Source organism: Mus caroli, chromosome 6 (assembly GCF_900094665.2).
Source record: "Mus caroli chromosome 6, CAROLI_EIJ_v1.1, whole genome shotgun sequence".
NCBI classification, from domain to species: domain Eukaryota; kingdom Metazoa; phylum Chordata; class Mammalia; order Rodentia; family Muridae; genus Mus; species Mus caroli.
Window position 1 is genome coordinate 100,298,261 of NC_034575.1, and position 15,992 is coordinate 100,314,252.

The 15,992-nt window shown below is 35.0% G+C and overlaps 1 protein-coding gene across 3 annotated transcripts in view; it reads left to right on the top strand.

Annotated features, from left to right (window-relative positions):
• LOC110295968 (contactin-6) overlaps positions 1-15,992 on the top strand; it is a 355,090-nt gene that overhangs the window by 149,714 nt on the left and 189,384 nt on the right. For all 3 annotated transcript variants that reach the window (XM_021164391.2, XM_029478903.1, XM_021164390.2), the window contains one exon: positions 4,646-4,821. In XM_021164391.2, the coding sequence (XP_021020050.1) occupies positions 4,646-4,821 (176 nt within the window). The remainder of the gene's footprint in view (positions 1-4,645; positions 4,822-15,992) is intronic.

Sequence of the window (15,992 nt, forward strand, 5' to 3'; positions counted from 1 at the left end):
GGAAGGGAGGGAGGGAGGAAGGGAGGGAGGGAGGGAAAGAGAGAGAGAGAGTAAGAAAGAAAGAAGAAAGTAAGAAAGAAAAGGAGAGAGAGGGAGAAAGGAAGGAAGGAAGGAAGGAAGGAAGGAAGGAAGGAAGGAAGGAAGGAAGGAAGGGAGGGCAAGCTGAAAAGAAGACATTACTTTAAAAGTTTTGTTTGCTGTTCTAATCATGATCACAGCACCAAATGTATTCTAACTTATTCATTTTTTCTTCCAAAATATATTCTTATATTGGTTCTTCTGTGGAGAAAACAAGTTGTTTATATCCTTTTTGTTGTTATTGTTTTGCAACTTTAATATAGTAATGGAATCTCATGGGAGGAAATAAAAACTAATTTGTGTCAAGTCAAATTCAGTGGAATAGCTTTATAACCAAAAGCAGAATTAAAGTCAGAACCCAGGGAGGAGTGCTTGTATAGGTTCAAATCCCAGGAACCTATGAGATGATAATGGTGGATAAGTGATCCTTGCATTTGGAGAAGTGGGTCACCCAAAGCAAATGTTAGAAAAGCTTATCTTATATCGAGAATCTCTAGGAAAATCAGATAGCAGAGAACTTAACACCAAATGTCTTATTTGCAAAAGGAGAGTAGCACACAGTTATATTATTTCTACACATAATGCACTTTCTCTCAGACAAAAGAATTAGGGATACCAGTAATGAATTCTGTTACCAGGAGAAAGGAGATCCATTGATTAAATGGTAGTTTCTTTTAGAAATTAGACTCCATAAAATCTTAGGAGATGCTATTTTCTCTTCATACATTTCCCCAATTCATATTGTTAATGACTTCCTATGACCAAGCGGGGTAGATATTATGAAATTTCTATAATGGATGTACACAAGAATATACAGGACAAAAATGACAGAGCAGACAAGAGGACTTTTCAATGGAGGCAATAGCCTCCAATTTATTCTGCAAAGTGAACAGCAGACAAACTTAGAATGTTGATTTCAATGGTTCCCTTCAGTGATCTGGGAATAGGATAAGATGTGGTGCCTGTAAGAAGAGCTTAAAGCAGAGACCTGACTGGTTAGACATTATACTCAAACGCTTGCACAGATGTGCATAATTAGGGCAGCAAATAGAATCTTCTAGCCAAACTGTCCAGGCTGGTCTCAACTACTTAACTGTGAAAGTTATTTTCCAGGAAAAGGATCAGATTCTGGTTCAAATTCATCACATCTTCTAGAACTGATGTGCTCATTCATATTCTTGAAAATATTCATTCAACACACATTTTCTAGTTTGTATCATAGAAAAATTCATTCGGATATGTAGTACTATCGGTAAAGTATGTCTGACAAGGACGTGCATGAAGTACAACTATTTCTCCTTTTATTTTAGCATGTTAATTAAGACAAAGCCCACACCCAGGGCTGAACTCCTGTTCTATATGCACAGTTTAATAATAATTGTACCATAGTGATTAGAATGATTATGGGGCTACTGTGAAGAATTCATTTGCTGCAGCTAAGCCAACAACTTTGAATTTGTGTTGAAAAACAATTACTGCACTTAATTAGGAGCATGTAATGATGACAGCAGTTATTTCAGTGATTGATTCCAAAATTAAAGAGAGCTGGCAAACTAAGTGTGGTATACCCTTCTCTTGGAAATGATAGAGAACACAGAGGTCTGAGACCATGCCCTGTAAGCAAATTATAAAAGACAGGTTTACAAGGAGAGCCAGGCCTCCCTATCTTTAGACAGGCCATAGGGAAGAGAAATTTCCTGCTTTCTCTCTCCTAAGAGCTCAGAATCAGTATGTACAAACTACTATTTGAAAAATGGGGAAAACCCAAGCTGAATGGATGAATTTTTGATGACTGATAAATTCATTTTATTAAAACAATGTGTCATAAACAGAACATGGGTAAATCATTTTAAATTTGACAGAATTGCTCAAATCCTCTGGTTGATTTGATATATGAACCATAATTTCATATCTTTAAGAATGTGGGAGAATTACCTAATGCTGTAGTTCTTTTCTATTTTAGTAGATATTAGTCAGATTTTCTCCAATGAATCTTTAACAATGTCATCCCCAAATCAATAACATTCAAAATAACTTTTCAGAATACCATTCCTTTCTCACAATTACTCACCCTACCAAAATATCTGTAATATAATTTCACCATGAATAGAAGAATCAGAGGAAGACAGCCATATACAGTAAACATGGTTTGAAGAAGCATTTGGGGTTGGGCTCAAGACAAAGGACACTCATGCAGTACTTTTCAACCTATGGGTCGCAACCCCTTTAGAAATCAGATGACCCTGTCATATGGATCCCTAAGATCATTGGAAAACACAGATATATTCATTACAATTCATAACTAATTAGAGTTATGAAGTAGCATCAAAAATAATTTCATTCTTTGGGGTCACCACACCACTAGGGACTGTATTAAAGAATTGAAACATTAGAAAAGTTAATAAACACTACCCTAAAGCCTAGAGACTGTTGGAGAAGCAGAAGGTCTCTCACAGCTTCCACTTGCCCTTCTGTTCTTAAGTTAAGGACAAATTTTTCTTTCAGAGCTCACTTCCAGAGACTCTAAGCAAAAGGACTTACCATTTCCCAGAGTCATGTCATCAATGAGAGCATGAACAGCCCATACTTGTTAAGTTTTCACAGATTGTGAGCATCATTTCTTGCTTGCTCTCGGTTTTATCCTGATAAATGGAGACCATTACTTATACACAGTATTAAATATATAGACCTGTCTGTTTTGGGAGTTTTGTTTCTGTAAACGTCAGAAACATGTAAAAGCTAGAGAGAATGTCTGTATATGTTGTAATCTATCTTCTGTTATAGACCCTCAGGCATGTGCATGACAATGATGGAGGGGAAGTTTTGTTTTTTTCTTCCTGTATTTTTTTCTACCTGGAAAATGCTAAATGTGATTCATTATATTAAATACATTTTCCCATAAATGCTTTACATGACTACATACAACTTTCAACTTTGAGATAAACTTCCTTAATGTGCAATGTATATAGTTTAAGATATGAGGTTGGAAGGTGTCTGATGAGAGAAATAACTATCTTAAGAGGTGTTGGTTGCATATTCACTGATCTCGAAGTGACCAAATGCAGTCTTAGTGAGCTGTGTGTGCTTCCTTCTAATTACTGTTAATGCCCATATTTATAGAAATAACTCAGGCACTAAAGGAATGTTGACTAATATCTAAGCTGAGAGAACTTGGCTTCTTGAAAAAATTCTCAAGTTGTATTTGTTTTGCTAGCATATAATTTTAGGTTGGCATTCTTAACTGCTATTGAAATATTTTCAACGTGATTAATTTTCCAAGTGGCAGACTCACAAAGACAATCACATTTTGAAAGTGTCGTGTTCTTATGTTTTGTTATCGGCCTTGAAAGGGGTTTTTGTCAGACCTTTGCTGGCATTTTTGGTGCTGGGTGCAAAGTTGTTTTCTGGGGTTTCTCTCTCTAAATCATTTTTGACATTTAGGTTTTGCAGCGTTAGTTGTGGTTATTCAGGTATGGCATACATTATTTGAAAGTCTCCAAAAAATAGATGTCAGAATTATTGACTGATGTCAAATTTTTATTTCTCATGTTCAGTGTTCTGTTGCCTTTCTGGTTTCATGGAAGTGAATGTTTGAAACTTATAAAGGATAGAGACCTTCCAAACAACCTACCAATTTGTATTTCTAGCTCCAAAACAGCTGTATATGCCAGGCCTTATGGCAAAGGCCTGTAATCTCAGCTTGTGTGAGAGAAATACAATAGGATTGCAAGCTAAACGCCAGTCAGGGCTTTAGAATGTGTTTGGAGTAAGATCAGTAATTTGGAACATGTCTCAAAATTGATATGAATCTGATGTAGCTGTCTCCTGAGAGGCTCTGCCAGAGCTGGTCCAATACAGATGTTTAGGTACACAGCCAAACATTGGACTCAATGAGGAAGGTAGGGCAAGGACTATAGGAGATGAAAGGGTCTGCAATCTCATAGGAAGAACAACAATATCAACCAAACAGACCCGCAAAAGCACATGGACTAAACCATCAACCACAGAGTACCTAGGGGGTACTGGATATGTAGCAGAGGATTTTCTCACCTGGCAAAACTGGGAGGGGAGCCCCTTGGTCCTGTGGAGGCTTGATAATCCAGGATAGGGGAATGAATGCTAGGCCGCTGAAGCAGGAGTGGGTAGGCAGGTGGGGGAGTACCCTCACAGAGGCAGGGGGAGTGAGGAAGGGGATAGCAGGTTTGTGGAGGGGAAACTTGGAAGGGAGATAGCATTTGAAATGTAAATGAATAAAATAGTCAATATAAATAAATACATAAATAAATAGATAAATAAAATCAAACAAGCAAGGCTGTAGATGTAATCCAGTGTTACAGAACCTAGATAGAGTGTGTGAGGTCCTAGGGCTAAGCCCCAGTACCACAAACAACAGCATGGTCTTTGTCCTTAATGAAGCCACTGAGATCATCCCACAGGTAATCATGTATTTTGTTTTTGACTGTTTATTTTATTCCTACAGGAATTTAAAGAGTATGATTTTTATGATAAATAGCATTTAGTTCTTTATATTATATATGTAACTTCATTTCTCTTTTTATTCTTGAAGGTGGAAACAGAACGGTACAGATATTGACTTCGGCATGACTTATCACTATAGGTTGGATGGAGGCAGTTTGGCCATCAGTAGCCCCAGAACAGATCAAGATATTGGCATATACCAGTGTCTGGCCACCAATCCTGTGGGCACCATTCTGAGTAGAAAAGCCAAGCTACAGTTTGCATGTAAGTGTGTATGGAAATCCATATTCAATATGTCCTGGAAAACAGTCTGGTGATGTATCTATGTTGGGTCAAAGGGTCAACGTTCTCAGTAACATCCTCGTTGAAATCAAGTGGAATTTTATGTGTACAAAATGTTCTGACTCTGCATTTTATAAATCTGTGTTCCTGAGGATAATAGAAATCTTTTTGTTTAGGAGAGCATTTTTATATATTGTGAAGTATTCTTGGAACCATCTCTAAAAGTGCCACATATCAATATAAAGATGCATGCATATAATATTGCTGCTCCTTCTTCCTTCCTTCCTTCGTTCCTTCGTTCCTTCCTTCCTTCGTTCCTTCCTTCCTTCCTTCCTTCCTCCCTCCCTCCCTCCCTCCCTCCCTCCTTCCTTCCTTCCTTCCACCCTCCCTCTCTAGCTCTCTCCTCCCCTCCCTCCTCTCTCTCACTCTCTTTCTTTCTTTCTTTTGAGCAAGGTATTAGTGTGAACAACACAGAAAAGAAATCCAGGGCAGTGGTGTCATGTGGGACAGGCTGATGTTGCTCTAGAAGCAGCAATCACACACACCCTCAGTGAGATGGAGGTGGAAATAAAGTGGTTGCCACAGGCAGGCTTTATATTAACTGTAACAATGTCCAGCTGCATCACATAAATGTCATCCAAGTAATTACCTTTGTGACATTTGGGGACATTAGCAGATGAACAATAGATACTGTGTCTTATATCCTTTATATACAGTGTTTCTAGGGACTAAAATGTTTCCTATTGGATTCAGTGAAAGCCTTGTTTGAGAGTAATTATGTCTCACAACGAGGACAAAGTAGAAGGCTTGCATTTCCCCCTTGTATATAACTCCCTGCACTTAGATAAGTCAGGGACCTAGAATATTAGCTGCTTCCTTCTGGGAGCTCATGGTAATGTCTGTGTGGTCTATAGTTTTCATAAAACAAATTTAAAGATGTTAAGAAATATGTGTCCTATCTCATTCTGGATAATAGAACTTTAGTCACCTGCAGATACATGAATTAATAATTGGGTCAATTTCTCATTGTTCTTTGGTTCCAAGTTTATCCTGCACCAGAGACCTCATGGTCTACACAGGGTGCAGGGAATTCAGTGTTTGGGAAATAGCCCTGCTTTTGGATGCATATAAATCAATTGTCATTGCAGTTGATTTCTGCATTGGAGAATCACTTGAAAATATATCAGTGAGAAAAGTAGAGACACATCCTACAGGAATGTGCAGTTATTAAAGAGACTAACAATCCCTCTTGGAATCAGATTATACACTGACAAATTCAAAAGGGAATGCTATACAGAACATAGTATTTAATTGTAATGCTTCTGAGTTTCTATTGCATTTTCTATCAAATATCCGGCCTTTGCATAATGGCATAGGCTTACAATGCCACTACTTGGGTGCTGCTACTATCTCAAAAAAAAGAAAAAAAAAAAGACAAACACATAAACTAAGTAAATCCCAAATGTCTACATCAATATATATTTTATATAGTGACATATTTCTTCTTCTTAATAGCTTGCACTCTATAAAGTGCTTCTAATTATCTCTATGGTTTTGAATGACCTTTTTTTTTTTTAATTTGGCTAAAAGAAATACTTGCATCTAAAATTTTTTCAAGCTAAACTCTAATTTAATATTGCCAAAACGGAAAAGTATAGGTTAAATTAAAAATAAGTTAATTTATTTTTACCTGCATGAGAGGGAGGTTATAGGTCTTCATTATTTATTTCCCTTCTCAGGTCTAAAATTCATGCCTCCTGTGCTTGTCACACAAAGTTGCAGATTTGACTTCAAGCCCCTACACCCATATAAAAAAGCAGAGTGTCATGACCATGCTACAATCTCTGCACTGGGGTGTGGAAATAAGACAATTTGTGAGGCTTATTAGCCAGGTCATCTAGCCCATTTGGTCAGCTCCATCCATATTCAGTAATAATATGAAAAATAATTTGGGAAATAATTGAAGAGGAAACTTGAAGTCACCCTCCAGCCTTCATAAACATGTGTACACACCTGAGCACTATATGAACAAACATATAGTTTCACACAATCCATGCATAAAATAGGTCTGCTTATACCAGTAATTGATCTTTATGCTAAAACACAAGTGATCTTATGTATTAAAACTGACATTTTGAAAAGCAAGAAAGAGCCCAAACTTTTCGCCTTCCTGTATAGCACTTATACTGATGCTGTGTCTGAAAAGCTTCATAGTATATTCAGCTAAAGATCTGTTAGAGTATTACAGAGAAAAAGCATTCTAGATGTATGCTGTCCAAATGGAAAGTTCCTGAACTTCATGACCTGTATTGTAACTCTGGAATACTTCACTATCTCCTTTTAAAATTAGCAATGGCTGTTTGACTAAAAATGTCTTTGGCAGAATAATGATGCAAGTCAAATCCTGAAGTCTCAGATGCAGTCAAACCAAACTTATCTTTTATGCCGATCAAATATCCAACAGAATGTAGTTGAATCACTTTTACAATAACCTCTGTTGATTGAAATTCCTACTACCACTCTCTATATAAGTCAATAGCAGGGATTAATTGGAATAAGAATGTAAGGGCCTTCATTCATATATATATATACATATATATATATATATATATATATATATATATATATATACATATATATATTTACATATTTCTAATTGCTACTATTTCACAATTTCATGGATAAATTTCATAGATAGAAATCTCTTGTTTATATCCCAAGCTTTCTTCTTATTTTCGCAAAGTTTATATAGCATTCTTATTTGCATGTGTCAATTAAATAATATAATGGCCATTGATTTGAGATTCATGCATATGTATACGATACATTTTGATCATATTTACTTCTCCATTCCACTATTTTGTCCTCCCATACTCCTGTTGATCCCTTTTCAGTCCCAACTAATCCCCTGTCTGCTTTAAAATCTTTGTTTATAGCATAACGGCTTTCATTATGGTTGCTTACACAAGCATAAAGGAGGAGTTATTTATAGACACATGGGCAACTTACTAGGAATTATGCAACTGATTCAATCATTTCCACCCACCAATTGCCTATAAATCCACAGGGAATGGTGGTTTAGTGACAAAATTTTAATGTGTCCCATAGTGTCCACATCTTGCATAGGAAATCATGACTCATAAGAGTTCAAGAGTTCAGAAGACATACATCCAAAAGTTCTGTAGCCATAATACAGCATTGCACAATTCTCCAACTCTTTCTCTAGCTCTCTCATTGTACTTGGCCCCTATCCTATGATGTACCCTGTGCCTTTCCGGAGGGGGATACAGGGGAGTCATATATGGCTGAGAATTCAACAGTCACTTAATTCTCAACACTTTACTAGTTATGAGATTTTACACTAATCACTGCCCACTGCAGAAAGTATGTCCAAGAAATATGGCAGACATACATATCTATTGGTATAAAGATGATTAATTTAAAGAAACTTTAACAGATCCATCATGTCAATTTATCAAAACAACAGCAGGGTCTTTCCCACAATGGCCTATGACCTCTTCAGCTACAGTGGCTTTTGACTCGATTTACAATACCAATTATAAATTCTTCCCTATGTAGTAAATCTCCATTCCTATTAGTTAGTGAGCGATAATCACTACCTCAGGCCTAGCATTATTGGACCAGTAAGCACAGGTTGCCTGGTCATTCATTAGCATTGCACATACAGCCCACTCTGTGGGGCCTTGTGTGATAGGGTATTACCATCTAGTCCTTGCTTTCTATATATACTTTTTATATTTAATGTTTGTATTGAATTGGCCAATAATAATAAAGTCAGATATTACTGTCAATCTTATTTTATAGAGTAGATGCTTTAAAGCCTAATCAGATTGCTGCTTTTCTCAGGATATATTGTTGATAAACACATTTTAATTATATTTACTTAGAAAAACCAGAGCTTTATAAAGTGAATGCTTTTGATGTTTAATAATAAAGACCCTTTTAGAACACTGTCTAGATAAGACATGGGAACCAGTCACTTTCTTCAGTCAGTTTGAAATGATGTGTTTTTTTTTTTTTTCCTAAATGAACACTGTAGGCATAAGATTCACAATAACCTTGGGATTGGGATTGGGATGCCTAACCTACATGTCAATTTATGAAAACACATCCAGCCCCAGCCGGCTTCCCTGCCTGTGCCATAGGTTCTCCAGATCTCTCCAGAGAGTGAGATGAAATCTGGTTGACAACAGATTCATTTGCCCTTGCTCTATTCTTCCCATTTCTTCCTTCTTCTGTGATCTTCACCTCAATTCATCTCTTTTATTTTTTTATTAGATTTTTTTTATTTACATTTCAAATGCTATCCCGAAAGTTCCCTATACCATCTTCCTGCCCTGCTCCCCTACCCACCCACTCCCACTTCTTGGCCCTGGCGTTCACCTATACTGGGGCATATCAAGTTTGGGAAGAGAGGCCATTTGGTATTGCAAAATTCATCTCTTTTAAAAATTGAATTGACTTTCCTTTTCTCAAAATTACTTTTTGAGAGTGTCATTATTAATTTCCAAAATTATTTTTGTCAGAACAGTTAAATCTAAACAGTCAAGCTACTAAGAAGGTGAGCCCTAACCATGTGCAGTTTTATTTTTCTTTATTCTAAATATTTATTTATTTATTTATATTTTGAGAAATTTATACTGGAGACACAATTAATCTTATTCATGTAAATCTCTGCCTGTTGGATCACACTTTTAGGGAACCCTAACCAAGGCAGAAATCATTCCTGTTTTTCTTTCGACTTTTGCTCTTACATTTCAACATTTGTCCAAAAGCCCTGCTTATACAAATTTCTCTAAGTTAAATAAAGTTATATGTCAAGAAAATATGTTTGAACTTGGGATGATTTCAATTGTCTTTTTGGAGTTTTTATAGCATTGCTTTTGTCTTCAAATACAATAGATTTATGAGCCCTCTTGCTGCATCTAACTTCTCAGCGTAACCTTTTGCAGGTATATATAAGGTAACTGATTACTTTTGTGTATAACTTTTATCTTGGTATTGGAATTCTGATGATACATCCGAACTTTTTATTAGATATGCCTATAATTCCCTATCCTATGATTCATCTCAGCATGACTTTTTCCTGGTAATGTGGCCTATGTGTAAAAAAAAAAAAACAAAAAAAAAAAACCTGTTATGAAATAGGTCAAATGTGTCTTAGCCATTAACAAGCCTTTTACATCTGATCACAAAAGTTCCTGGCAAATGATAGCATTCTGGTCTATCATGTACTCAGGCATATTCTGATTTAACTCCACCCCCAAACCACCGAAAACTAACTGAAAAGGAAATTTCATATCTTATCACCTCTTGTCCTTCATTTTAGAATTCCTGAGTGATAGATCCAGGTTACATCTTTAATTCCCTTGTAGATGCTTTGAGTTTTCTTTCATTGGGTGGGAAAGGCTGCATGTGGGTTTCCTGTTTTTCATGTGTATGTTAGTGAATTCCTCTGTAGCATTTCTGTGGAGCACTGTAATCTAACTCTTCTACATAAATGTTGTCCCTGAGAAACTGAGATAGGTATGTGGGAAGAAACCTATAATTTTGCTAAGCTATATTTGGGAGGCCTTTAGTATGTAGAACTCTGATCATGAAAACACTAAACATGAAAGTCATAGATAAAACTTTTTGATTCTCTGTGTTTTATATTTAATTATGGATGAAATTTCAAATTCATTTTCTTTATTAGTGCAGAATGGAAGGCAGCTTGTCAAGTCTTATTGACTGTGCATTTATACATCTGTCCACTACCTAGACATAGTTAAACATGGAGTTAGGTTCCAAAGATAAATGGTAGAATTAACTGAGGCAGGTACCTCCTATTTTAACAAAGCAAACAAATGGTTCCTTAAGTCAAGTTCTAACATTAAAATAAAGTAAATTGTCTGTACATAGTACGTAATTTTGAAACTTTTTAATATAAGCTATTTTGGTCCTAATAGTAAAGTCTCTGTTAGGATCAAATTTCTTGTTTTAGGTAGGTAGACAAAAAAAAATGTTTTGCCTTAAATTACAAAAATAACGAGTGTCATGATCAATTTTCAAACTCAGAGAGCAGAATATAAGATTCCCTCCTCCTACCTTCAGCATTTCCTTAAAATTTTTATATGAGGAAATAAGAGGTAGACTATGGAAACTGACCAATATCCTGAGGAGAAAGGAAAGACGTTTGGAGAAAGAACAAAGAATGCCATCACATCCAAAGGAGGTGTGGTTTAATTTTACCATTAAGATAAAAGATTTGTTTTCAATACAGAAACTAAATAAAGTGTGAACAGTACCACTCACTGTAGAAGAGGCAAGGAGGGACAGAAGTGGCTGAGTATGTTAAAGAGACAGAAGGCTGGCATGAGGAAATGATTGCTTTTCTGGGTTGAGGCTAAAATAAAATTTGGATCCTCTTTATGAAAAGATAATTTAATTAGACTGGGATTCTGAAGAAACTTGGGAAAGTCAAATACAATGCAGTGGTACATAGGCATCAAGGCAAACTGCCTGGTCAGTAAGGTCACTATGCATTCAATATGACATTATGCACAGTTTTAATTCATATGCAAGTTTCACATAAGGTTGATAGAGGACTAGATATTTAATACATACAGAGCAGAGGGCAAGGACAAAAGATAGATTGTTGTGATGGGAATATAAAATGGCAAGCAGAAGCTTAGGCCTGTACTGTTAACAGGACAAGATTTGTGTTTTATTATTCATTCTAACACCAAATATTTGATTGATGCCCAGAACTTTGAAGTTGCTTATAAAAGGCAATTTTTAAATTCACCACGTGATTTTCTTGGTTATGTTAGCTTTATATATTAAAATTATTAATACAAAAGTTATACATACTTATGGGTGTTCCAGGCTTTAGTTATTTGATGCACAAGGGGAGAAGGCACAATTCTGCACCATATCGCAGGGCTGATTTTCAATGCTTCGAGGTTAACATTGTAATAAGAGTTCATTTGAAAGTGTCATAAACATGTAGGTATTTACAACCAGCATCATTTTTTTTTTCAGAGGGAGGCAAAAGGGTTATATATACCATGCCATTCATCACTATTTTAAACTTGTAAACGTTTCCCAACCATATTGTACAGTTAAAGAAATGCAAGGTGATACGATTGTGTTCTTTCCCCAAGGTCACTCAGACTATACTGGTTCTGAATTTCTAATATGTATATCTTCAGATTATTTTTTAAAAAAAGAGTTTATGTTTATTTTGAAAGTAGGATTCTCATGTATCAAAGAAACACTGGGCCGGAAAAGTACCTTAATAGGTAAAGCCTTGCCTTGTAAGCTTGAGAAGCAGACTTCAAACGTAGGGAGCATAGAGGGGAAAATAGCAGTGTTATGACACATCCCAACAGTAGAGAAACAGAGACAGAATAATTCCTGGCCTTTGCAAGACAGCCAGCTAAGTATACTGAGTGAGTTCTTGGCAATGGCTCTGTCTCACATACAGGTGTCGAGTGCCCGAGGAATGGCCATTGGGATTATGCTGACTTCCGTTACAACAGACACATACCCATGTAAGCATGTATCTGTACACACACACACACACACACACACACACACACACACACATTAAACAAATAAGCAATTATACCATAATAGGGAGAAGTTTTGATCTGAAGGTCTTTTACTACTTGCATAAGAATTTCAAGGCACTATGTGAACTTGAAAATATTATATCTCATTATTTCTTAAACTAGAAGACTCTCAGATTGATAAATAAAAATGAAAAGCATTTTGCAGCCTGAGTATTCCTGAATGTCATTGAAATGAGCCCAAATTACACATGATTCTGATGGTGATAGAGTGCATTTAGATCTGCAAAACAAATTAAGTCCTAGGAAAAGAACTTCTTAAACATAACACTTAGAAATGCATTTGGAAGTCTCAAAGACTCTGGTAATTGTAAAGGGTGCATTAAGTGGGTGATGCATACCTAATTATCAATGAAAATGCCAAATGCCTTTTAGCATCATTTGTGCAGAAAAAGAGAATGACATAAACATGTGCGTGAAAATTATTTCTGTCTAACTTCTTAAGTGAAGGAAAGTTGACCAATTAGCTTTGATTCTCATTATCAGGTTGTTGCAGCACTATAATGTACAAAAGACGTAGTGTTCTAAAATTATTTAAATGCTCTAATAACATTATCGCCAGTTGGTATATTAAGGAGAAAACTTTGATATTAAAAATAATTCATATCTTAAGCAAATGGGCTGTGAGCATTGCACAGTTAAATTACAGCTAGCTCCTATCATATTTATCTTAAAAATCAACAGGAATGCAGATTATCCCATGTATTACCCACATTTTCCCCCACATCAGCACTGCTGGAAATCTATTTATGTATCGTATCAAAATTGATACTTTTTATTTTTTTGAAATTCAGCCTCTCCTACTGCCTTCTTCTACTTATGTTCAGTAGGGTCTAATCTTTTTTGGTCCATTTGAATAAAATTGCACATTTAAGCTGCGTGGGCTAAGAGCTTTGGTAGGAGAGAAAAATATTACAAAGTATGAGATTTGTCCCATCGAAACTGAGAGTTTCTTATTTGTAAAGCTGTAGAAGACACAAAAATCAGAAACAGGCTTGCTGTTCACTCATTGGACAAGTGGCTTTAGACGAGTTATGTACACAGCTCAGGAGAATGTGGCTCTGTGGACTGATGAAATGGTTTGCATTAATGAAATTCTCATTTGCATTAAATTATGCAGTGAATTGTTTCTTGGCATTTGCATTGAATAAATATATTCTATATTCTCTAAATTAGGATCTACTGTTTAAAAAAACAACTACACATAATATATTTAAAAGAATCTCATGGAAATGCTTGTGAGGTTTAAAATTATTGATTTATATGCCGTTTCTTAAGAAGTGTAATGTGTATAGAAAATATAAAAAGCACAAATAGATAGCTCATCACACGGAATGGCACCTTACTAAGAGAAGATTAGAGTTAGAATATTATTAACACCTTGGACAACCTCCCATGTGCTCTTCTGCTTCTAATTCTTTCTCCTTTTTTCTTCCAGAGAGATGATCCATCTCTTCTTGTGAGTTAAGAATTTGTCAAGCACAATTTTAAAAAGTTACTTTCTGTGAATATATGATGTGTGCATATATACTTATGATATGTTAGTTCTCTCTCTCTCTCTCTCTCTCTCTCTCTCTCTCTCTCTGTGTGTGTGTGTGTGTGTGTGTGTGTGTGTGTGTGTGTGTGTGTGTGTGTGCGTGTGTATGTCTGTTTGAGTGTGTTTTTCTGAGTGTGGAGGTCAGAGGATGAAAACAACCTTGATACCAATTCTCATTTCTCATCTCTCTTTGCTTGAGAAAGCATCTTCATTATTTCATGCCAGCAAGCTTCCAGGGACTAGCCTGTTTCATCTCCTATCTTTTAGGGGGAAGACTGGATTAATAGACATGCCTTATGTGGGCTCTTATGATTCAGACTCCAGTCCTCATATTTGGTGTCAAGTGTGTTGCCCATTTACTTAAATGCCTTATTATTTTTGCTTTATATAAATTAAGAGTCTATATTATACATTAAAAATTGGCCCTTAAGATAGCTATGTTTATAAGTTGAGTGGCTTTTAAGGGCAAAGATATATAATTCTTGTGTCATCACTATCTCCTATATTACTTATTTTTCTCGTTCCTGTAGTCAGATAACAAAAACAACTTGTGAAGTCAAGGGTTATTCTTCCTCACAGTTACAGGATACAGTCAAGCACGGTGGAGCTGGAGAAGTTATACAACAGCCTGAAACAGCTGGTCACACATATATTTCACACATATTTAATATAATCATTAATATAATTATTTACCTATTCTAGACTGAATAAAAAGAAGAAAACAGGTTGAACATCAGCATGCACCCATCTACGATTCCCAACATGCCTAAGGATTGTATGTGTATATGTGCATATTGAGGGTCCTATAATCTATCACCCATGGATATTGAGAAATATATATATATAATATATTAATATTAATATATATTAATAATATATATTATATATAATCACTATATATGTATATTTAACATATACAATATGGAAATAATTATGGAAATAATTATATTAAATATACATGAAATACATAATATTCAGTATTATAGTATAGGATGTATATGAATTAATTTCATATATACATATATAGTTCCTGTGTCAAAGTAAACAAGTGAAAGGCAATAATAAACTGTTATACTTTATAATTATACTTTATAATTTTATATATAATTATACTTTATAATTTTATTACTTTATAATTAATTTATGATTAAAATTATTTTAATAATTTTAATTGAAAATGTTTTGTTCTACATCCTTAATTATACTTGAAAACTTATATTTTCCTTCTTTTCTATTCTATTGAGTTTTTTTTATAGTAATTGATTCCAGGTAAGACAACTTTGCTGTTGTTTTATACAGAAAAACACATTGCCTACTGTTTAGCTTATCTTTTTATTCTCTTAATTATGTCTGTGATAAACAGAACTTCCTAAAATCAATATAACACAATTTATTTCTTTTCCTACATGGGTTGATAAATTTCTCTAAAAAATTCTGTCCTGCAGCCACTAAATCAGTTTCTATAATAAATTTTCTTGTACTTAATATTCAAAATGACAGTGCACATGAAATTAATTCATATACATGCTGTAATATCACATATTATATAATACATATTTTATGTACATATTTATATAACTACCTATCACATAGTAATCATACACACACACACACATATGTATATATAATCACTACTCAGCCAGGCAGGGGTGCCACACTCCTTTAATCCCAGCAATTGGGAGGCAGAGGCAAGTGGATATCTTAGTTCGAGGCCAGCCTGGTCTACAGAGTGAGTTCCAGGACAGTCTACACAGAGAAACTCTGTCTCAAAAAACAAAACAAAACAAAACAAAAACAAAAACAAAAACAAAAAAGCATTTCTCAGTATCCATGGAGGCTTGATTATAAGAGACAAAATATACCCAAATTTGTTCATATTGAAGTCTTTTATGGCTAGTAATATAATGTTCTTTATAACTTCCATGCATACATTCATATACTGTGAATAATCATTAAATTTCTTTGAGTATCTAATATAATAT